Source organism: Bos grunniens, chromosome 5 (genome assembly GCF_055505025.1).
Source record: "Bos grunniens cultivar Pamir isolate PY7600 chromosome 5, Bosgru_T2T1.0, whole genome shotgun sequence".
Taxonomy (NCBI): Eukaryota; Metazoa; Chordata; class Mammalia; order Artiodactyla; family Bovidae; genus Bos; species Bos grunniens.
This window is the reverse complement of record NC_141169.1, coordinates 26,697,828-26,719,507: the sequence shown is the minus strand read 5'-3', so window position 1 is coordinate 26,719,507 and position 21,680 is coordinate 26,697,828. Positions and strand designations below refer to the sequence as shown.

Genomic DNA, 21,680 nt, shown 5'->3' with positions numbered 1-21,680 from the left:
TTTCTAAGACTAGACTGATTCTGAAGGGGGTGCTATGGTGGGGAGGAGAAGCCTGCTGGGGCAATTTTACCATCTTTTTCTCAGCTTTCTGCCCAGTCCTGGGGAAGTGTGGTTCACAAAGCCACTTCTCATGGTTTTCCACAGCTTCTATCTGCACCCCACCTTTGCAGAGCTAATTTTTATGAAAATGTTCCCCTTTCAAGACATTCTTTTTAGGCTTGGAAAAAGAGATGGAGGAACCCCCAACTTCAGCGGCCATCAGCGCAGCGGGAATATTTATTACCTCTCTGGATATCATTACCTAAGAATACAATTTTATGAACTTCCTAATCTGTTAGCTTGATTTATCTGGGTGGGTAGGGGCCCAAAATAAACATTTAGGGGATTTAGTAGGAAAAAAAGTCTTTGCCTGTGACCAGTCTTTCTGATGGAACTGACCACCCCCCTTGGCATGCTTTTTCTGCATCCCATCTCACTAGCCCCAGTTTAATTTTTCTCCTGCAGCATGTGGCAGCTTTGAGTATCCAAGTTTTAGTTGCTTCTTGAGAATTAAAAAGGGTAATGTGCACTGTTTGAACCAGACACCTGGAGGGCTCTCTCAGCCGCCTTAAAATCTATGTAGTTCCCGGAACTCGGATCCCCTTTGGACTTGGGGAGCAGAGAGAAACCGAGGTCTGCTCACTGCCTCCCAGGTCCAGGAGCCTCTTCTCTGGCTTGGCTCTCCTCTACGCCTCAGGATTTTCCTGCTCTTCTCTCTGGTGTCATCTCTGTAGTTTCTTTGAACAACTGGGTCCTTCCAGAAGCCAAGCCCACAGGCCCAGCTAACTGATGAATTAGGAGGCAGGGGAGACAAGGATGGGTAGGAAGAGTCTCAGAGGATGTTTGAGGAAGAGTAGGGCCACATAGTCTAATAAACCTAAAGGGACTGTTTTAACTTCCCAGTCCCCATCAGCAATTGCCAGATTCCCTGAGATGTAGGGTCCTGTAGGATCCACTCTGCAACCGTGATGGGAATGGGTCCAGTCCAAAGAAGTGCCCCTCTACTCACTCCTTTCTGACCCTGTCTTTGCAGCATCAGAGTTTGGGAGAGGGAAGTATATTTGAACTTGGGGCGGAGAAACCCTAAATCATAGCATGTGGGAGGCTCTGCCAAACAGCTCAATCCTAGGTTCCTGCTCCCGGGGGTGCCTCTGGCTTCCCAGGAAGCTGGGCCTAAGAGAACAGGGCACAAAGCAGCTGCCTGCATTCGGGGGTCCTCGCTCCCCTCCTGGCAGCGGCCAGGGTCTGGAAGAAGCCGAAATGGGACCAGCCCGACAAAGACCGCGAGAGGCCGACGGGCGGCCCGGCTTCTGCTCTGGGTTCCACGCTGCGTCTGCTGCGGGGCGCGGTGTCGCCTTCAGCTGGGTCACGACCCCCAGCTCTCACAGAGGACAATAGGGCGCAGGGCGGGGGCCGGGGGCTGCGTGGCCGGCCAAGCGGGTTCACTGAGCAGTGAACTCCGCTCCACCTCCCGGGGCTCGTCCTTCAGAGCCCAAGCTCACTTTGCTTCCCCCATTCTGCCTTCCATTTTTTGTGGAAAATGGAGCGGGCCTCTCGGTTGCTCTTCGACCGATCAACTCCCCACCACCAAATAAGGAGACTTTATTTCCTTTGGAAAGGAAAGGATAGTTTTCTCTGACTCACAAGAGCAGGAAATGGGACCCTCTCACAAGATTTTTGTGGGGACCGATGGAGAGGAGAGATCTCAGTCAGTAGTAGAAACATTTCCAAACCCTGAAGAATCCCGGGTCATCAAACCAACAGTCTCTCCTGTGTCAGAGGAATTCCAGGCCCAGAATGGGTCCACTCCGCACCTCAGCCCCAAATCCTGCGAAGAATTGCCTCCCTCCTCCCCGGCCTTTGTCTCTGAATGCCAGGTTAGGATTAGGACTCTTACAAAACGGGAGGCACCTTCTCCAGTCCCATGGACAGGGGACAGGGCTGGGTTATCCATGGGGGTGTGGGAATGAGTCACTTGGGAGATGGCCCCCAACCAGTTTGTTCTTGTTCTGAGGTGTCACCCCACTCCCATGACTGCCTGGCTCCTGTTTTGACTCTGTCCCTTTGGGCAGGAATGCAGTGTTTGTAACTTTCTACATGTGGAGTTTTTCCACTCAGCTGGAACAGACCTTGGTAATTAAGGTTACAGAACAGGGCTTGAGTTCCAGCAGGAGGAGAGAAGAGCTGGGGAGAGGAGAAAATGGAGGAGGTATGGAATATTCCCCATGGGTGTTTGTTCCTGCTTTTACCGGCCCTTCTCCACACCCCACCTCATCCCTCTGCTGCCTGACCCCACTCAGAGGGGAGACGGGGAGATTTAAGCTTCCCAGCTGGAAACCTCTCTTCTTGGACTTGGTCTTTCTGATGATTTTGAACCATTTTGGGATGTGACTGCCTCAAGTTCTATCCGTGTCTGTCTCTGCTCAGCATTTTCAAGGAAGCCTAATGTCCCTGCTGCTTTCTATGTTCCGTATTTCCTCCGGTTGGTTCTTGCTCCTCTGCCCTCTCATCCCCCAATAATCCTCTGGGACAGCCCCCAGCTCCAGTGCTCCTCCTGGAACTCCCCTCCCTTGAGAATGCAGAAGAGGAACCAAAAGGTAGGGGGTGGCAATCTGGGAGGGACATTTGAGGTTCAAAGGTTCCTGGCTGAGCTTCCAGTCCAGGTCACCTCAGGGACCAATCTGACTGCTTCAGAGTGGCCCCTGGGCCAGCAGCAAATAGAACAAGATTTTATAGCCCCAGGGCAGATGTTGGCTTAGCCATCTCACCCAGATTCCACCAAAGAGGCTCCAATCCCCACCACACCTTTGTTCTCTTTCCTTTTTCCCCTCCTCCCCCTCCTCTTCCTCCGTTTGATCCTGCCTTTCCCCCTCAAATTATTTCTTTAGATCTGGAAGCATCTGTTCCTGCCTGCCCCTCCCCCTCCCCTCTTTCCCTCCTTCCCCCTCCCTCCCTCTCTAGCAAAGAAGCCCCCAAATGAAGGGCCTCTGGCCTCTAGCCTGTTCTGTTACCTCAGAGCCCAGAGACCTTTGAGGCCAAACCTTGAGACCCCTCCCAACCCCCCGGTCCCTTTCATTTCATTCTCTGAGCTGGAGAGGGTCCTGGAATTGCACAGTTTTGAGTCTTGGCCCCCAGGGACCAGTCTCTTCTCTTACTGGGTCAGTTATCCATTAAATTCAGGCAAAAGCACTGTAGTCGAAGGGTTTGGTGCTGAATTATTTAGATTATTGCCCCAATTCTCTGCTGGGCTTTTTTTGGACTCTGGATTTTGAACATATCTTCATATTCTGACCATAGAGGGGAGATGGCCTTTTCTAATCCTCTCTACCTGGTCATTCTTTATTACCTTCCCCTGCCCCTTCCCTTGATTGCAAAGTCATTTTCTGAGCAGTTAGCATTTCCCTCAATACCCCTCAGAATTCTGTAATCTAACAGAGGAGGCCAAGGCATTGTTCATACTATACACACAGAAGGGTCTCTTTTCTCTGTCTTCCAAAAAATAAAAAAGAAGCCAAGAAATGACTGCCTCACATCCTCCTTGCCTCCACTCATATCCAGGAATATGTGGTCTCCAAAGCTTGATGGAGAGGGTGGTAAACTTAATCAAGGTGAACAATAGCTTGTCTTATCCTCTTAGTCAATCCAGTTGGATTTTAGTCTGGATAATGCCAGCCCAAGACTCTTGAACTCTGTCTGCTAGACCTGTCTGTAGCAAGAACACACCTTATATCCCAGAGTACCAGACTGGAATAATCCCAAGGTCCTTGCCCTAGTACCCACAGTTGAAAACCAGTAGAAAAGATTAAATCCTTCTCCGTCCCTTCCTTCCAGCTCTGTCTTGAGATTCAGCCCTGCTTGGGATTCTGCCCCTCTTCTCTCTTTGTAGATCGGTGGTTGGCCAAAAGCCCCAGATTCATGCTCCCGTTGCTCTGCCACTCGGTTACCATGACAATGAGAGGCAACTGAACTCCCCACCCACTCCAGGTGGTTGGATAGACCCAGACCAGCCAGGATGGTCTCTGGGGGAACCTGACCTAAGAAAGACACTGGAGATGAGAGCCTGTATTTTGTTATAGCATCTTTGCTAATTAGTCAGGATGGAAGACGGAAAACTGGGGAGAGAGTCTCTCTCTGCACTCTATAATTTCATACAGTCCTTTCTCTCTGCATACGTGTTTGCCTAGAGGTACACCATCAAAACAAGCATGAAGCAAGGACCTCAACACATTCATTTCTTCTGTTTATAAATGCATGGGAGGTGATTTTGCTGAAGGTCTGCATGTGTGTATGTGTTCGTGTGTGTGGAGAGGCTCTGAGTGATAGAGAAGAATAACGTCCCAAGTATAGCACCTGTGAAGTAGGTCTTTTAACTTATCACTGATGTTGCTGGTGACAGAGGTTTTTGCTGTCCTCTCTTCCTCATACACTGCTTTAAAAGGCCTGCCCCTTGGCCTGAAGGCCATGTGGCCTGAGGACTCAGTCTTGATCCTACATCTTGGCTCCAGAGGCCTGGGGTGGTTATATAAGAAGAAGGCAGGAGTCAGAGACATCTGGAAGATCAGATTCCTCACTTAATGCTCTCACTTACATGTCGAAGTTAAATCAAAACCACAAACATTTATCTAACCCTTCGATCTACACTATTCTGCTCATAGGCAGGGCCTGGGAAACCACCACCACCACCACCACAATAGCAGCAGCAACTGCACAGTAGCTGTCTCCTAGGGTTCTTAATTGCCTTGGGATTAAGTGGATAAATGTATGAAAAGCACTTAGATGAGTGCTTGGCATATAGTAAGGTTTCAGTAAGTGCTGCTGCTGCTGCTAAGTCGCTTCAGTAAGTGCTAGCTGTTATTATTATTAACAATAATAGGCATTTTCTTAAGTGCTTACTATGTACCAGGCAGTATGCTAAATTTATTTCATTTGAATCTTATAATAACACCGCAAGGAAGTTGTGTCCCTATTTTACACAAGGGGAAGCTGAGTGAGGCCCAAGAGGCTGATGATATACCCCACTGGCAGAACCAGGACTCCAATCAGACTTGCCTGACCCCAGAGTGGGCACTCTGAACCATTTCTCTGCTTCTGATGACCTTGGACACTGCTTTAGGCTGGGACTGAGTTTGGCAGGGAGCACTGATGAGGATGTGGGTACAGCAGCAGCCTGAGGGTGAGCAGAACCTAACCTGGGCTTTGCTACTTGCCTTGGTCTTGCCTTAGGTTCTTGTCCCTAGCAGCAACAGGCTCTGACGGTTGTTCACAAACTTTTTGGTCTTAGAACCCCTTTATACTCTTAAATATTATTAGAATCTCCAAGAGCTCTTTTTATATGGGTCATACCTATCAATATTTACCTTACTAGAAATGAAAACTGGAACTTTAAAAAAAAAGTCTTTTAAAACAATGATGATCTGTTGCACGTTGTCATAACTTTTTTAAAAAATTTTAATTGGATGTCATAACTTTTTTTGAAAAAACTATTTTGAAAAACAATTTAGTGAGAAAAATGTCATTGTTTTACATTGAAGCATATCTTTTAAATGTCTAGCTTAATAGAAAGTGATTGGATCCTCATATCTGTTTCTCCTTTCAATTTGTTATGATACAGTTTATGTTTGAAGTATATGAAGTACATAGCCTCATGCAGATATATATTGGAAAAGAAAGGAGTTCACAGAACTCTTGAAAGGATATCCAGGACCCCCAGGGATCCTTGGGCCACACTTTAAGAACCACGGATCTAACCAACTGAGACAACCAGCAGAACTCACTTCATAATAACTATATCGAACATCTTTTTTGCTCTTGATTGTTGCTTCTAACTCCAAGACTCCATCATTTCACTAGTTTGGGCTGTATTCGAATTGCGTTATCTTAGGAAATTACTCATTTTTTTCTATCCCATATTTTAAATTAGATAAATAGATTGGCATGCATGCATACAAATATTTATATGTTATACATGTTATTGGTGGATATTCATTATTTTATTTTGAATATGTAGAGTAAAATATAGATTTATGGAGAAAATAGTTTTTATGTTTAGCATAGTTTGACCTGGGCAGCTTAGCTATTCCTATCAATCTTGTTTTTCCAAAGAGGAAACTGAGCCAAAGAGGGGTGATGTGACTTGCTGAAGATGACATGCTCAGTGTGCGGTGGACAGGAGGTCAGAACTCCTGTCCTCTGACTCCAGCACCTGCGCTCACTGTGCAGGAACCCTCCCTCCGAAGACATGGCTGCATAACACGTGCATGAAGGTAGCTGGGTGCCATACACTGTTTATGGAAGTATATGTGATGGCTTTAGTTATCTGAACATATTTATGTATGAAAGGGAAAAAAATCTTGTATCCCTGGGTGTGAAGTTGCAGTTTTATTGAGAGGCACAAGGCACCAGCTTGCCAATGGTTTTCCTTCCTTACAAAACTCACTGTGTGTCTGTGCTCTTGGGCTTGATCTAATTTTAGGGACACTTACTCCTTGCAAATCCTCTGTTGGTACATTCTCACAAGGGGTATGCAGATAGCCCAGTTCTTCATATGAACACACAGAACAGGCACACCTGGAGGTAACAATCTGATCCCCTTTCTTATTTTTTACCCTGGACATCATGCACAACCTCCTGTATTTTCAAAATAAGTTATCTACAAGTGTATAACCGAGAGACGCATAGCTGTGTGAACAGAGGTGTGTATGTGTCTCTGCGGATGCAAATGTGGAACCCTTGGGTGTCCATATACTTGTCTAGGTAAGCACCACGCAAATGTACAAGCAACTGGAGCCTCAGTAATTTCATTAATCTGATAGGGATTTATTCACAAATTCTATATTTTATGACTGCATGAGGTTCATGTTTATGCACAGTCCAATGAGAAGAACCCTAGGTGGGAAGCAGGCTGTTGGAATTCTAGTCAGGGCTTTCTGCTCCCAGTTGCCTTAAACAAATCACTTACCTGGTGAGGGCCCTCCACCTCCTCATCCACATAATGGGGGGAATAATGAGAGTTTCAGCTACATCTCCAGATGGAGAGTGCAGTGGGGAAAGAATAGGAGATGTCTGTGAGAATGTGATTCTTTCATACTAGGGAAAAATCCAAAGAAAATCAAGAGAGAGTAATATAATCAAACATTCACATACCCATCACCTCACTTTAACAGGGATCAACCCATGGTCAATCTAATTTCACCTAGTTTGAGCCCAACACTTCCTCATACACTTTTAAGCAAACCCCAGACATCATATTGTTTCTTATGTGAACAATTCAATAAATATCTCTAAAAGATAAAAATCATTTTTAACAACCTAACTACAATATGATTATCATACTGACCTGAAAAATGTCAGCAATTTTTTTTAGCTTTTAAAGTGTGAGAAAGGTCTAAAAAATGTAGAGCAGCTGCCTTCCCTACGCCTCATGCTCAGGGTTGATTAATGTTAATAAGGGAAAATGAGGAAAATGGGAAGGAAAGGATGAAGTTTCCTTTTTTATTTCTCTCTTAAAATCCCAGTTCACCTCCAGAAACTCCCCTCTCCTCATTAGGGCCATTAAAAATGGACTGAGAGGGGACCGTGGAGGTCTAGATTGCTAGAGGCAGCCAGAAGGGGCCCTTGGAAGACTCTGCAGACTTCATCTTGGAAGAAAATAGTTGTTGAGCCAGAGGGAGTCTGAGCAGAGGGCCTGCCCAACCATTTCCAGCATCAGATTTCACCTTTGGCTTGCCAGGCATTTGAGAGATGTCTGAAGTCTCATTGGAGTTACTGATCTCTAAAGACATGCAGATACATGTAATAGCATCCTTATACAGAAACCCAAAAGGAGATATGCGCAGAGGCACAGGCAAATCTACCCATTCATACACAGGTCGTGTACAAACACATGCAAGCATTCAGAGACAGATGCAAATGTACAAGTAGATGTACACCCAGGTGTGTGGGAAAACACAGAGACAACCCGAACACTCAGACATATGTGAGTATGCAGGGATACAAAAACATGCAAGTCATGGAAAAAAATATACAAAAAGCCAAATACAAAAGCCCAGAGACATGCAAATGCATTTGGGGCCATTTTTACACAGGAGAAGTTAATGTGGCCAAGCCCCATTCTAGCTGGTTCCTTCCCTCTCAGCCTATAAATTTACCAAATATTGGCCAAAGCTACACTCTGAGTCACATTCATGCAAGTGTGCACCTAAGAGAAGTTGTCCCAAGGGTTTCCCATTGCTCCTGCTAGCACACGTTTTCTATCTCTCAATCCTCTCTCTCCCAGAAAGACAAAGACTAAGGGTAGCATGGCATGGTCTGTATGTGTGCATGTGTCCATATGAACATGTGTTTCTTTGTTCTAATGAGTCAGCTTGATGAGAACAGAAGGGTGCTAGCCACGTACAGACTGCAAGTCACTGCAGGCTGATGAGAGAACGTTGCTTTGCCTACTCTGTGTTGCAGCTATAGGTTAGACTGATATTTTGGGGGAATTGATTGACCCACGTGGGTATTTTGGCATCTTATAGACATGACTGAGAGTGCTTTCTTTGAGCCTGAGTGAGGCTGTCAGTTGTCTGGGTTTGATTTTTTTGAGTGAACTTACCAATCAATTCAAAGAATAACGGTGATGGAACTGAGTTGGTCAGGTGGTTGACTAGGCCTCACATGGCCACAGAGTGATTCTGAGTCAAAAACGATGGGCAGAATCTGACAGTTTAAAAACGGGATCCATCAATTAAACAGAAAGAAACCAGTGGGGCTGTTTGGCACTCATTCACCCAAACCAGTCAACTGATTAAAATGTTCTCATTTCAACCAATTTGTGCAAGATGCACCCACAGCACCTGAGGGTCAGGGAACCCAAAAGGCTTTGCATCGAAAGCTGGATGTATACCAAGATCTAAAAGAGGAAAGGGCTGTGTTCGTGGCTATACACTTGGAAGAAAAAAGTTCTGATGCAAGGCTGTGTGTGATTGCATGAGTGCTTGTATCTGGACCTGTGTCTACTTATAACTAATAACACTGGCAAGACAGTAAAAGCTGTGTATCATAACTGGTGCTTTCTTTTCATGTGGAATCACAGAATGTTAGGTATTGAAGGAACCTTTAGAGTTCATGTAGAAACTGAGACTTGGAGAGCTTTTGGTGTTTGTTTTTTTGTTTCGTTATTTATTTTTTGGCCATACCCTACAGCAGGTGGGATCTTAGTGCCCTGGCCAGGGATCAAACATGCGCCACCTGCATTGGAAGTTCGGCGTCTTAACTAGTGGACCACTGGGGAAGTCCTAAGGTGTGGAGAGTTTTAAATGACTTGTCCAAGGTCACACAGTGAGTGAACAGCTGAGACACATCTAGACACCATATTTGTTAAGGCTGTCATAACAAACTACCCACAGAGTAGGTGGCTAAAACAATAGAAATTTATTTTTTTCACATTTCTGGAGGCTAGAAGTCCAAGACCAAAGTGTTGGTATGGTTGAATCCTTTAGAGGCTTCTCTCCTGATCCTTTTCACATGGTCTTGGGGTCCACCTGGTTTTTCTGTGTCCTAATCTCTTCCTTGGACATCAGCCAAGTTGAATTAAGGTCCGCCACTATGTCCTCATTTTGTCTTGATTATCTCTTTAAAGGCCCCATATCTAAATACAGTCACATTCTCCAGTACTGGGGGGTTAAGACTTCAACATAGGAATTTGGGGTGACACAAAGCCTAAAACAGACATCAAGTCCCTAGACCCCCTAGTCCAGTGCTATTGTGCCCACGTCAAACTGATAAGTGATCTGGTGAATTTTGTTCCTGAATTGATTTAATTTTGTTTGGTTCCTTAGAGATGGGAAAGTTGGTTGGGGCCAACATGAGATTTAAAAATGTATTCCGGAGCCAAAGCCCAGTGGTAAACTGAGTAAGCACTGTCTGAGGACTCTGGAATTAGACAGACCACCAAACACTGGGAAAAGGAAGTTTCCAACCAGAATCTGTGGACTAGAAGGAACCATGTGAGGTTAACTTGACCGTCTCAGGGGGTGAGAATTACCTGATACGTTCAGTGAGCACAGGTGTCTAACAATGTTCATGACTGGCAAATTCTTCTTATATATCATCAGCATTCTTTGTGCTAAGTTCAACCCTCTTCCCTTGCAAAGAAAAGTGCACTTATCCCTTTGCTCTTTGCCCTGAGACCTTCAGCCCCTCTCCAGGTCTTGGGCAGCGCTAGAGAGTGGATTGAGGGGAACTGACACATACGGTGGCACAGAAACAGGGTCTTCCCCTGTTTATTAGAGAGGCCCTCTAATTTCACAGGGCTTCCCTGGTGGCTTAGACAGTAAAGAATCCACCTTTAATGCAGGAGACCCAGGTTCGATCCCTGGGTCAGGAAGATCCCCTGGAGAAGGGAATGGCTACTCACTCCAGTAGTCTTGCCTGGAGAAGTCCATGGACAGGGGAGCCTGGCAGGCTATAGTCCGTGGGGTTACAAAGAGTCAGACATGACTGAGTGACTAACACTTTCTAATTTCACAGAAATCACAGATGGGCTCCAATGGGATTATGGAGTGTGGTGTGGGTATGATAAGGCATGTGCCAAAAAAGTGGCCATAACCAAGCAAGAAAGTCCACATTATCATGATGGTTAGTATCTCTGTTCTCTGCCATGGGAATCAAGCTCAAATTCTGGGTTTTGGAGGAAGAAATTACAAAAGTATCTAGCGGAAATGCAGAGAGCCAGGTGCAGTGTGGTATACTGGGAAGGATGGTTTGAGGATCAGAATGCTTGGGTTCTGGTCTCTGTCTGAGCCTCAGTTTCCCTTCCTTTACAATGAAGTGGTTCGATTAGGTTATCACTCAGATCCTTCCAGCTCTGAAACTCTAAGCAAAAACTAGAGGATGCTGGGGGGCAGGGAAGGAATACTCTTTGTAGCAAATCAAATGATGGACTATGTGTCTCTGTGAACCAAACCAGGCACAGAAAACTCTCCATCTTCATTCCAGAGCTGGTGGGGGTTGGAGGAGTGGGGGTGTTAGCTGTGGTGTCTCCTCATTTGACAACTCAACCTTCTGCACAGGGCCCCTGCAGACACACCATGGGGAGCCGTCTCCCTTGAGGACTCTGCCCCTGAGGGGAGGGAGGCAAAGACAAGATGGGGCAGGACAATGGGGAGGGTGTCTGGAGGATGCCAGCAGCCAGGTAAAAACAGAGATATCAGCCCACTCTCTGCTTAGCTTCAAAAATCAGAATAAAGGGATCCAATTTTATAGCTTTCATCTGAAGTTAATGGATAATGAGATGCAGGATCAGCCTTATGCAGTGATGCAGTATAAAGCCCCTGGGAAAGCTCTGTTTTCCCCCTCCCCAATTATCCCGCCACTGAAATGCCTTAAGTTCCACCGTTAGAGCACATGGTGTTAAGTGCAGTCCTCTGCACATCACATCCTTTAAAATACAAAAGCACCGCTGGGATACTTTATCAAACAAGGCTAGAACCAGAAAAGTAGTGCTTAGCGGGGATGCTCAGGGAGACGAGGGGCTCTGAAGATTAATCTCTAGATGCTTCTCAGTTTCACGTTGGCTGAGCCTTACAAGAAAGCTAGACTCTGCCTGGGGAAGTGGGAACTCAAGAACTCCACTAGAGATGAGGTGCCTCAACTCTGGCTCTATCTCCAGTCTTGGGAAAGGGTTGGACTCTAAGTGGTAAGGCTAGTCATCATGCTGAAAGAAAAAATCACAGACTGCCAATAAAGTAGAATTCAGGGAGATGGAAATTTTGAGTTATGTGCACTTGGATCTACCACTGCAGAAGCCAGTATAGAAGTTCCTCACAGGGCCGCCTCTGCACGTCCAGAGGATGTCAAACTATTAAAAAAAATTTTTTTTTTCCTTTCCCTGGTTATGTTCTTTTTTTTTTTTTTTAACCCAGGAGGCATGATTTGGAACTATGAAAACCTAGCAGATGGGGAAACACACAGCCAGGGTTCAAACCTGGCTAAGCGACCTTGGGCAGGTGACTTAACCTTTCTGAGACTACATTTCCTCATCAAATTCAGTATAAAGCACCTGGCATATAGTAATCCTCTATAAATGGAAGCTATTATAGTTATGAGTATTGAGAGGGCTTCAGGACACTACCCATGAATTGGAACTGAGTCATGGAATGAATAATTACCATATTCGGAACAAATCAGAAGCCCCGACCCTGATAATTCATGCATAATCTTCTCACTGCATGGAACCCAGTCTTTCCCTAACTTAATTTGACCTCTCAAAAATGGGCGATAAAAGAGGAAGAATGCATTCTGGACTCTTCTAAGCAGCCTGGAAACCTTAGGTTTAGGGCAAAGATACTCTTCCCCAGAGACAGGATGGGTGGCTGTCTTCATGATATGGTTTTAAGAAAAATTGTACACCACCCTCACACAAATCTGTATTATGCCACCTGCCATGGATCTGAAATTCCATCATCATAGCTACTTCTTTCCACCTGGGCAATGGCTCCTGCAGACCCCTACCTAAAAGCACACAATTTCCTGGGAGGATGTACATGTGCACACATTGGTTAAGGTTTCCTAATCTGGCAATCCAGCTTTTACCCCATGGGTACTGAGCTGGAACTCAGGATAAGTAAACTTTGATAGGACTGGGGATATAGAAAGGCCAGAGGCGTACAGTGGAAAGTATGGGCAGCAGAAAGACATGAGGGCCAGAAAAAGAAGAAAAGACACCCAAAGAGCTAGGGGACCTGCTAAGAAGGGCCACTATGTCACCGAGGGTTTAAAGAGGCAAAAAGTAAATGCAATTCTAACTTTTCCAGTTTGCCTTGATACTGACTTTATCTGAGTCTTGTACCCTCCACCCTGGACTGGCTTCTTTCCAGGAGCAATTGTGTACTTGGGTGGAGGGAGAGGTGGAGGGCTGCCCTCAGCGTTCCGGCTGTCTAAGCAGCAACACCCAGGATCTCAATGACTGGCCAAGCAGCTTTGTCTCTGACCAAGGCTACCATGACAGCCACGTCAGTTCTCCACCCAGGGTTGGGGCTGAGCACTGAGTAACTAGGAGTGTGCTCTGCACATTACTGGGATTCCTGGGGGCCTTTTAGAATCTGTCATCCAAAAACATGTGTCTGGTTTGTGTTTTAATTATAATCTGTGAAAAGATGAAAAAAAAAAATTGTTACTCAGTCATATTTGACTCTTTGCAACCCCATGGATTGTAGTCTGTCAGTCTCCTCTGTCCATGGAATTCTCCAGGCAAGAATACTAGAATGGCTTGCCATTCCTTTCTCCAGGGGATCTTCCCAACCCAGGGATCGAACCTAGGTCTCCTGCATTGACGGCACATTCTTTACCATCTGAGCCACCAGGGAAGCCCCTGTGGCTTCTATTGCCAAAAAAGCCAATAGACATGTGGGGCCTGGCACCTCCGAGATCTGGTCTGAACAGGTCTGAAGGCCCCTGATGTTGCTATGTTTGCAGGATGGGCCGTCCTCCTACACTTGATTCAGATGTTTTGGCATCATGGCAGCACAAGTTCTCTCTTTAACCTGATCTGCCTAGAAACTGTGCAAGCAGTTTCTGCCCCCAAAAAGGGCAATCAGAGAGGTAAGAATTGGATTCCTCCCACATTATCCTAAATATCACTGTGATGTCAGGGAGACAATATTAATACTTACAACTCTTCTCCTCCCAACTTCCAACTCTCTCCTCCAACTTCTGAAACAGGAATGGAAAAGGCTGGGAACAGGAGAGAAGAATCGGGACTGGAGAGACTGTTAAGCAGGTGTAAAACACTGGGGGAGGGGTTCTGTAAACACTCCATCTCAGAGAGGGTGACTTTGTGGATGGGAGGAGGAGAGGGAGCTGAAGGGTGGTAATTAGCTTATTATTGTCTCCCCTGGGTGTTGTGAGAATTCCTTAGGAGACACTTGTAAAAAAGCAGAGGGAAGACTGTAAATACACATCTAATGATATGCTAAATAAATTATTATTGTTATTATTATGACTATTATTATAGCAATTGCAACTTGCTCCTTGCATCCAAGTTTCCACTAGAGATGGGAATTGGTCCCCTTATAGCCAGGCCTCCACTCTGCCAAGATGCCCCCAGACTCCCCCACCCTCAGGAATTACTGGAATAATTGGGCAGAGGAGACCAGGCTTCAGTTAACAGCCAGTTGCCTGGTTTCTGCAGGAGAGCAGATAAGGAGCTTGCAGAAACGTGCAAGGCCTCGGCCTGGTGCTTGTGATCCAGCAGGAAAGCAGGAAAAGGGATTTGCCTAGAAAGGCAGGGCTTGTACCTGGAGAGGAACTGACTCCCAAGCAAGGGGACTCAGAGAGGACAAGAAGCAGACAACTGGGGATGGGTCACAAAAAGAAAGGGTAAATAATATATCAATTAGGGACGCCCAACCCAGAGATCCTGGTCTTCCCAGCTCCCTATCATCCTGGCGACCGTCCACACTGTGTATTTGCCTTTGCTGGGGACAGAGCAGATTGTTTTTATCAGCTTCTCAAGGGGGTCTGGGACCCAGAAACAGCTAACAGTCATTCCAGCCCAGGTAAAGGGACCCAACCTCTCCAGGCTCAACAGTGTACAGTTGACTGCCTGGGTCTCTTGTTTCCTGCCTTTTGGCCAAAGACGGTTGTTATTTGAACCCTGCAAGTTCTGAGGTTTATAGCAAACCATCCCCACCTCCTGGCCTGAGCCTAGAGACACCGGCCCAGAGTCCAGCTTAGGCAAACATATGTAAATGTCAGCCCCTCAACTCTCTCTCTGCATTTCCGTAAAGAAAGTAGCCACAATCCATCGGTGGGCATTAGGTGTTGGAGGGTGAGGGTACAGATTGTCTGCAGAGGAAACTGTCAAAAACTGGGGGACTAGAAATGAAATTCCAGGTTTAACTTAGCCCACTTTCCAGACTTCAGTCCCTTATCCAGACCCCAGGCAGATTGCCTCTAAGTGTTCTGAGAGGAAATAGAAACCAAAGCAGGGGCCTCCCTGCTCCAAGCCTTGATGGGATCCTGCAGACCTGGATCCTCACTAGATGGGGATCTCTGAACCTGACTATCTCACCCCATGCCAGTGACTGCCTGCCCCCAACTCCCAGAAGGAATTATTCTACAGGGACCGAAGCAGGGGGATTATGACAATTAAGAAATAACTATATGAAACAACCTAAATGTTACTGCAGCAGAAAATCTGAACCTTTTTAAAGTTAAAAAAATTTTTTTGATAACTTTATTTATTTATATTTTTGGCTGTGCTGGGTCTTTGTCCTTGCATAGGCTTTTCTCTGGTTGTAGCAAGTGGGGGCTACTCTCTAGTGGTGATGTGCAGGCTTCTCATTGCTGTGGCTTCTTTTGTTGCAGAGCACAGGCTCTAGGGCGTGGGGGCTTCAGTAGTCGTGGCACTTGGGCTCAGTAATTGAGGCTCCCGGGCTCTAGAGCACAGGCTTGATCATTTGTGGTGCATGGGCTTAGTTGCTCTGTGGCATGTGGAATCTTCCCAGACCAGGGATTGAACCCATGTCTCCCGCATTTGCAGGTGGATTCTTTACCACTGAGCCACCTAGTAAGCCCCATCTCAAATTTTTTTAAACATTAATTCTGATCAGTTTGGTAGCATCCACAGAGCAGGCCTGAGGCATCCGGCATTTCCTCAGCCAGGCTAACTGCCTCCAGCTGATTTATGTTTATTTCATTTGTATATTTCTTAATGGATCAGGTGGTGTTTCCTCTTTGGAACTCTCAGGCCCACTGGCAGCTCTAGCCCAACCCAGGTCTTGACTCTGGTTTAGTTTTAATATATTTGGGATTCTGGAAAATCAGGAGACTGAGGGCAGAGGGCAGAGCCTGACTTGCCCCCTCCCCTATTTCCTGGCTCCAGGTGCCTCGCTCCAGTCCCTAACCTCCCATCTTAGGGCTGGAGCTACTCTCTTGCCCTGACACTAACCACTGGCCCCAGCAGAGCTCCTGTGGCCAGTGACCATGTGATCCCCCAGCCAGGCTCCCGTCCATGCACCCAGATGCCCTAGCCTGTGGTGGCCAGTGGCTGGGAAAGGTGAGACTCCCTCTGCCAAAAGCCTTTGAATTGGTTGCCATTCAGTTTACTACAAGTACCTATTGGGCAACTCCTCTGTGCCAGGCGTCAGAGAGAGTCCATGCTCTGGAGCTCCAATCTAGTGGGTAGGGGTGTGTGGAAGCTGGTGCTTGGCTTTTAACCCCAGCTGAGGGATCTCCACTCCCTTCCAGCATCCTAAAGATCTTGGAAGCCCTGCTGGCTGCTGAAACTAAGAGCCAGGAAACTCCTTCATGCAAACCATTCAGCAAACATGCCTGCAACTCTCAGGTTTTCAAAAAATAACGAAATGAGGTTGACGGTGTCTTTTTTCCCAGGGGATGGTTGGTGCAGAAGAACTGTGGAGCCTGGGCTCAGTGGCATCTGGAAGGGGCTGCTGGGAGAGCCGTGTGGATGAGTAGAAGTGAGGGACAGAGGTTCAGTTCCATGTTCCCTCCTCATTAAGGTCATATTCTCCCCATAAAGGCTCAAGGCAGGGCTATTAGGGAGCTAAAGAGGCCCCTAAGAATCCCAATTTGGGGACCAACAGATCAGAAATGGCCCAAAGGAGGAGAATTTGGCCCAAAAGCCCAGGCCTCAGAGAAGGAGGGTGGGGAGGACCTCCCCAAACTCCTATCAGAATAGGCCCAATACTGAAAAATTCACCCCTCCATCCACCAGACTCCTCAGGAGCACAGGAGGCCCAGGCTAAAGCAAGCTTTATGGGGTCACATTACCTTGGTTTCCTGGCCGTATTACCGGAGAGCAGCAGGGACAAAAGTGTACCCCACTTCCTGCTCCATCCCTCCCAAATGTCTTCATCTCTAAAGCCTACTCCTTAGAGACCCCAAAATTAGGGTTCAAGAGAAAGGTACCAGGCATATGAGAGGGGCTGAATGGTAGCCAATCTTTGGTTCATCAAAAGCCAAACCTAAGGCCCTTCAAGATCTGTTCCCTGCCTCCATCAGTGGTGATGGTAGGATATCCTACCTCCATCTGGGTGGTAGGACAGTTCACTGCCTTCCCTTCTGTGCCACCTATGTCAGCCCGTCACAAAATTGGTTCCACTTTCAGTGGGTGCCCACTGTTTACCTCTTTCCTCCCTGACTCTCTGTGCTGAGCCCCAATGTCTCTCCTTTTGACTTCCCCTGCTCTGTTTACCCTCCTGTAACTCCATCCCTCCATAAGTAAAGAACTCCGCTAGCCGGATTCCTAGTCGGCCAGATACAGCGCTAGCCGGTTTCCTAGTCGGCCAGATACAGCTGCTCTGTTGGCCCTCTGAAAACATTTCCTGAACAAGTCTCTCCCAGCCCCTGCGTATAAATATGCCTGAACAGAGATAGACTGACCTAAGCCCAAATACACACACATCATGAGATAATTACACCCTTATATACATACAGATATCTCTATAGAGTTATATTCGCAAGTGTCTATAACTCTTGCGAGATAGCAGCATGTACATATAGGACTATAATTACTTATGTCTATTTTTATAACTATGTAGTTATAAATAGATATGCCTATATATAGTGATAATAATATAGAAATATCTCCAGAGCCATATATGGCTCTAAGTGAGTGCTCTAACTACTCTATATCACAATCAATAAGTATATATCTCCTGATACATAATTCCAACGATATACATTTATCTATATAGCTGCTCAGAGCTGTAAATCTGTCAGGATATCAAATGTCCATAAAGCTGGATGGCTAGAAGAGAGTCGTATATTTTCCTATATATAAATCTGCTCTTACAACTACTGTATATGCACAAATACAATGGAAATAATTATATTTTCCTCAAGCATAAATCTGTAAACACAACCACAGCACATTTAGGTATGGTTCGAGATAGAGCAATATTTTCTAGACATCAGTCTGTCAATAGAGCCACCAGTGCCTCCAAACAGAGAGAGTTATAGTGGGAGGTATAAATAAACTCTCCAGCCGCCAAGGGATGTGTAGACCGAGATGTAAACAGGACTCTAAGCCGCCTTTCTTCTTCTTCTTCGCAAGTTTCCTGCTGAGAATACAGTGCAGAGGTGTCTGGGTGGTGCTATTTCCCCCCTAAAGAGGACTGGAGGTCGCTGGACTTTGGGAAATCAGGCAGGAGTTGGTGGGAGCAGCCCAGAAGCCCCTTCTAAGTCAGCCGACCGGTGGCTGAGAGCTTGGGCAAGTGGAGAGGCCTGGGGGAGAAAAAATGAAGCAGAGTCTGGCTTGAGTCACTGTCCCCAGTTTTAGGCCCCAAATCCTCGCATCACGGAAGCCCCCCGACCGACCGGGCATCCAAGCCGAGAGAGCCAGGAGAGCCGCGGAGGCTTGGGAGAAGAGGGCTGCAGGCCGACCCGGGGAGGCTGAGACTCAGCGGGGTCGCCTGCCGGTGCGGGCCCGCACTTCGCCCCGTCGCCCAGGGCAGCTGCCTCGGCGGGCGGCTGCCTGGAACCCAGACCTGGGCCCTCTCTGCGCGCTCCGCGCTCAGTGCTTCCACCGACCGCAGTTCTTTCCTCTTATTGTTATTTTGCCGGGTTGGTTATGGCAGTGTCCTCCACTCCGCACGGTTCTCAAATACTAGGACGCCCAAGGGTCTCTTTCGGATCTTTGTATGTCTACACTGGTTTTAAAGAAGTGACTCAGTGAAAAGTGTTTCTCCGTCTTTTCCGACCAGATGGGTCACCGGCTGTTAAAAAAGAATCCAAACCCCTTAAAAGGTTTGTGACTTAAAATTTTTTAAGTTTTCACGCCCACTTGTTATGATCATTTTATCTTATTTCTCTTTTTAAAGTTAGCTAATTTGTTTTTGTATTCCTTTTTTGATTTTCTTTCTCTTTTTTTTTTTGCATACGATTATTTTTAAGAGGGGATTTCGTTAGACCCGAAACTGTGGGACGGCTTCCTCCCCCGAGAAGCGTAGGTCGCATCTCTACCCCTCTTATTTCATCCTCCCCTCAATACATAAATTCATAAGATGACCAGAAAATTGTACCTGCATAGAATGAGGCGGACGTGGACGTATCCGGGACCCTGCGCTTCTCTTCCTTTATGGAAATCCTCTCCGCTCCAAGCCCGCGAAGGAAAATTCTGCGTGCCTCAAACCCTCCTTTCTTTCTCTCTCACTGTACCCCCTCTCTCACTCTCTTTTTTTAAGACCCCAGGAAGGCAACTTCCCTGGTCTTGCCTCGCGCTCTCCCTTCTCTCCGACAAGGCCATAAATGTTTTTCAGCGTGGATCTCTGCCCGCGGCTGGTCCTCCCAGACAACTCCAACTCGGGCACCTCGGCAGCTCACTCGCTGGGCCTGGACCCTGGCTGTGATCATCCCCTCTTCCCTTTCTGCTCCTGTAGGCCCTGACCCTATATGCTTTAATTCCTCTTTAAAACAGGGGTTCCAAAGAATCCCCAGAGCTACTAACCCTCCTCTTACGTGGGGTTCCTCCCCCATCAGACAAAGCAAAAGCCGAGAAAGAGAAACAAGAGAGAGCGGCCTGCAGGCTCGCCTTCTCCTCCTCTGGCGGAGGACCTTATCTGGGGAGGGGGTTCCCAAACCCAGCCCCACAAGGGCATAGAAAGAAGCTAACTTCCTTCCTTTCTTTCTCCCTGGGTTGCTGTGATCATGACTCCTTCTCCTGTCCCCTCCTCAAAATATCTCCTCTTGCATTTTATTGTTATCCTGCTAGGGAGGGACTGTTAACTACTGTTTTTATTGTTATTATTTATCGTTATTATGATTGTTGTTAGAGATTTGTTCACCGGGTTTGGGGGTGGGGGGAGCAGCAGCCTGGCCCAGAGGGAGGCCTGCTTGTCACACGTGCACATGTACACACACACACACACACACACACACACCCCTAGCATGGTGCACACACAGGTATATATCCACAAATGCCTGTTATAGTCAGGCCCTGGAACAGCAATTCGCAGTAGGCTGGCATGCTCTTACCCTAGCACACAAACAAAACATTGCCCACGCACACCAGCATTCAGTCGCAAACACCACCCCCAGACCAGTTTCAAAACCCACACAGCAAGCTTGCAAGGAAAGGAAAATAGGTAAGAATCCACTTGCAGAGATCACTTCTCTCCCAGAATCTGGAGGGGTGAGTCAAGCCTCTGTCTCTTCACCCCCAGTCTCTCTCTCTCTCTCTTTTTTTCCTCCTTGTTTACAGCTTCAGAGAGCTCAAGGCCCATAAATCTTGAGGGGCCTACAGAGGCAGAGCACATTTGTATGCATCGTTAGGACTCGCTAATACCTAAGCCCATTAACGAGCGTGTTTGCTCGTGGTTTCCGGTGTGTATTAACTTATAGTTAAATTCTGGAGGAAAGGGCATTGTGAATTAACATATACCAAATCCATCACGGGGCTTTTGTCATATCAGATTAGTCAGCGACGGGTTTTGGGGAGTGGAATGCCTGAGTCGGGGTGTACCCACCCACCCTCTTAACTTTCTGGTGCAACATGAGGGTCTAGGGTAAGAGGATACTCCTGTCCCAGCCCTAGCATTCAGATCCCCCAAGCCGGCGGCTGCACACCTGCGGGACGGTGGATGGCCCAGGGAACGGGGTCTCGGAGATCGGCGCCGGTGAATGGAGGCGGGCCAGGGGAGGCCCAGCCGGCTGGGCCGGTGGTTGTGCTGGGACCGCCCGGCCCGCGGCTGCTGGGCTGTCTGGTTTCGGCTTTCTGAGGAGAGGCAAGTGGAGTCGCTGAACTTTAATTAAACAGAGGAGAAGACAGTGGGGGAAGGACCAAACGAACGGAGGAGGAGGAGGCAGCCGAAAGGCCGAGGAAAGGAAGCAAGTCCGACTTGGGGAGATCTGTCTGCAAAGGGCCGCAAGCTGGGCCCTGGTGATGGTCTATCCCTTTCCTCACCCCAGCTTCTCTGCCCTAGTCAAGGACGGTCATTCCAGCCCTCTTTTAAAAAGAAAGAAAAGAAACGGTAAAGAAAAAATCCTTTCTAATTATAAGGCATGTTTCAGCCAGGTGTTCTCGGTTCCAATGACTCAGACCCTGTTGGAACTCCAAGGATCTGTATAATTGGCTTGGACAGACAGAGATGAAGGATGCCACTTCTGGAGGGAGAACGGAGTGGAAGTTCTTTCTCTTGGGGTCCTGCAGAAAATACCAAAGACAAAACCAGCTGAATTATCGTGTCCGTGTAGATCTAGTTGCCTGTTTAAATAAAGCAAGCAGGGAGGGACGAGGGTGGATTGAGTTGGGGGGGCGGGGTACGGAGATCCACGGCCGGCCGGCCCGGAGCGGGCTGACGGGAGGGAAAACGCCTCCCTCTCCCCTTGCGAGAGCAACTCAGGGGCCTCCCTGGCGGGGCTGGGGCGGCGGCGCGCGGGCCGGGCCGGGGCGGGCCGGGGCCGGCGGGAGGAGGGGAGGCGGGGGCGGGCCCTCCCCGGGCGCTGTGAACTTTAGCTGGGCCGCCGCCTGTCAGCCCCAGAAAGCGTTAAAGGTGCAGCAGCCCGCGCCAGCCTCCGCAGCCGCCTTTGTACGCGTGATTTATGACTTCAATCTTGGTTCACCGAGAGTTCACACGGCTTTCGCTGCTGTTGAAGGTTAAAAGATGGTCTTCGCTTGACAAGTGGGACTATTGAAA

General features: G+C 47.5%; 1 protein-coding gene and 1 long non-coding RNA gene across 13 annotated transcripts in view; one reads left to right on the top strand and one right to left on the bottom strand.

Annotated features, from left to right (window-relative positions):
• Positions 1-21,680, top strand: part of LOC147371469 (uncharacterized) — a 34,409-nt gene that overhangs the window by 631 nt on the left and 12,098 nt on the right. For 5 of the 12 annotated variants that reach the window (XR_015163524.1, XR_015163512.1, XR_015163521.1 and 2 more), the window contains exon 1: positions 2,113-2,248. The exons of 2 other annotated variants lie outside the window; for them this stretch is intronic. Coding sequence is in view for 1 of the 10 variants with exons in the window: in XM_086398995.1 (XP_086255121.1) it covers positions 2,137-2,248 (112 nt within the window). In the remaining 9 variants the exon portion in view is untranslated. Of the gene's footprint in view, positions 1-2,066; positions 2,249-20,044; positions 20,130-21,680 lie in introns of those variants that run through there. 5 more of the 12 variants (XR_015163523.1, XR_015163510.1, XM_086398995.1 and 2 more) reach the window with 4 other exon arrangements.
• Positions 17,792-19,927, bottom strand: LOC147371470 (uncharacterized). Its single transcript, XR_015163526.1, has 2 exons — positions 19,068-19,927; positions 17,792-18,761 (listed from the first exon to the last, which is right to left on the bottom strand). It is a non-coding gene; the product is annotated as an uncharacterized LOC147371470 (long non-coding RNA).